Raw genomic sequence first — 2,470 nt, forward strand, 5'->3', positions numbered from 1 at the left:
CGACGCTCTTCTGCTGCACTTGGCCGCGCGCCTGCATGCGAAGATATGCAAGGCCGCTCGGAAGCGCCCGTCATACGAGGTCGCCAAGATCACCGAGACGCTTGCCCATACGAGCTACATTGCCAGCGACGAGCTCGACACCGCGACGCAGCGCATTGTGTGCTTGCTACAGGCCGAGCCCGGCGTGACGCTAAACGCTGCCGGAAACCTCTTGCTTTTGGACACGGACAAGCTCCGACTCGTCGATGACAGCGACGCGCCATTGGCGTCGACTACAGATGGCAACGAGGTAGTGAACGCGCTCGTGCGGCGTCTGGCGTGTCAGATTCCTCTCCTTCCGCGTCCCCAGATCGCTATTGCCATGATGACCAAGAAAGCAGTTGCGAGCTGCACGGGCATCACGGCTGGCCAGGCCAAGCGGGGTATCGTTGAAGGCCTCATCCAGCTCGGATGCTTTCAGAAGGTTACCAACGCAGATGGCATCGGGTGCATCGCGATCGACGCGGCGTGTCTCCAGCGCCCCGTGACCGCGTTTCCCGACCTCAGTTTTCTGCAGCAGCTTCCGTCTGCACCAACCGCGGACCGCTGGCCGCCAACTCCTCGACGATCAACACACGAGCCGGCTCTTTGCACTGCGGCAAGCGCATCTCGCGGCGAAGGAGGCACGCTCTACGACGCGCTGATCGAGCATTTTGTTGTGCACGTGCACGGTGCCGTGTACGCGGAGATGAGCAAGAAGCAAAAACACTTCAAGGTCAAGAAGATCACTACGCTGCTCCGAAAGGCCGGCTACGTGAGCAATATTCCGCGCACGGCCCAGCAGGTTCTGCAATGCGTCCTGCGCGACCGCTGCCTCACCTGCGTCGACGGTACAGCCATCGTGGCCGTGCGTGCCAGCCCCTTTTCGTTGCCGGCCGCAATGCGCCACGGCGTGACGGCCCTCGTGCAGACGTGGGCGGCAAAGATTGCGATCGCTCCGCACGAAATGGCAAGCCTTCGAGCGCAGCTTCACAAGGCCGAGGCTATCGAAGGGTTGCCAGGCATGGCCGAGCAAGCACTCGACGCTTTGTGTGCTCTTCGGTGCATGACCACTGTCCGAAACCGCAAGTCCGCACTCTGCCTCGGCATCGACCCGTCGCTTGTCCATCAGTCGTTGGCTTTGTTCCCGGACGCGTCGTTTCTGCGTTCCACGGAGTCGGTCGCGGCGCTCTCCCCTACAGCGTCCTCTCCTTCGCTGCCGCTTTGTCACCCAACACCGTCACCCGTCCTGGTCTCTCCCGCTCCGCCCAGAGAAGGCGTGGATGAATACAGTACAAGCGCATGCCACTCGAGGTTCGAGAACACGCTCGGCGACGTGCTTCTCTACGCACTTGCCGATCACATTCGTCGTCTAGCGTACGATGCGATCCGCGGGGCAAAGGCCCGGTACAACTTTTCAGCCAAAGTACCGCTGCTCCTGCGTGCGACGCGCTACATACCGCCGGCCTCGTACACGGACACGCGCAAGGCGCTCCTCGATCTACTGCTGCGCGACGAGAACTTGGTGTTTGTCAAGCCCCTCTTTGTCGTCTCGCGGGATCAACGCTTGCTGCCGCTGCTGCCGCCGGCGCGCCATTGGACGTCTGAAGCAACGCCTGCTGCCATGCTTCATGGGCTGGTGACAGCGCTGGCGATTGCACCCATCGCCATGACAGGCATAGCGAGAGCTGCGACGTCGACGCTTGTGGTTCGTGGCGTCCACGACGTCGCGACGGTCGTGCCCAAGCTCATTGCGGACCTCATGCAGCTCGAATACGTCGTGGCCACACAAGACAAGGGCCGGGAAATCTACTTGACGATCGATATGGCGTGCCTTCATCGGCCAGCAGACGACTTTGCCATCGTGCCAGCACCCGAGTCGTGGCTCGTACACAGCGCGACCGCACCGACGCCGTATGTCACTGCAGCAACCTCCTCAGTGCCACCGACACCAGAGGCACATGACGCACCGATGTCCCCGTCGTCCAGCTTGTCGAGCAGTGCGCAAGAGAGCGTCGGGTCGCCTGCATCGTCGTCTCCGCTGTCTGCATCGTCAGCATCGTCGCCACCTCGGTCGGTGCCGTTGCCATTGGAGCCGCTGGACGGTGTGGGGTCCGTGGTCCAGACGCACCACGACTCGTTCTTGCCCGCGATTCTGGCGTGGGTTCGCGACGACAACCCGTTTTACGTCTCGTACGTTCGCGGGCAAGTCCGTTCCATCCTCTCGAAGGACGAGGATCTGGACGCTGCGGTTGAGGCCGTCGTGACGTCGTTGACGCAGCATCCAGAGCTTATCTACTACAACACTGATCGACCGTGCTTTGTCGGCAAAGGTTGTGCTCCACCAGATGACGTTGTCGTACAAGCGCCTCCGCCAGGGACCTCGGTCGACGACGACGACGACGCCGACGACGACGAAAGCTGCAGCGACATCTCGGCAGGTATGGTCTTT

At 61.9% G+C, this 2,470-nt stretch overlaps 1 protein-coding gene across 1 annotated transcript; it reads left to right on the top strand.

Moving 5' to 3' along the window:
• Positions 1 to 364: 364 nt before the first annotated feature.
• Positions 365 to 2,227, top strand: SPRG_18280 (hypothetical protein; the record flags this gene model as incomplete). The annotated part of the gene is made up of 1 exon (XM_012357718.1): positions 365 to 2,227. A coding segment is annotated over one exon (1,863 nt), but the record flags the coding sequence as incomplete, so codon positions are not given.
• Positions 2,228 to 2,470: the final 243 nt, after the last annotated feature.

Source organism: Saprolegnia parasitica (genome assembly GCF_000151545.1).
Source record: "Saprolegnia parasitica CBS 223.65 unplaced genomic scaffold supercont2.1090, whole genome shotgun sequence".
Classification (NCBI taxonomy): Eukaryota; Oomycota; class Saprolegniomycetes; order Saprolegniales; family Saprolegniaceae; genus Saprolegnia; species Saprolegnia parasitica.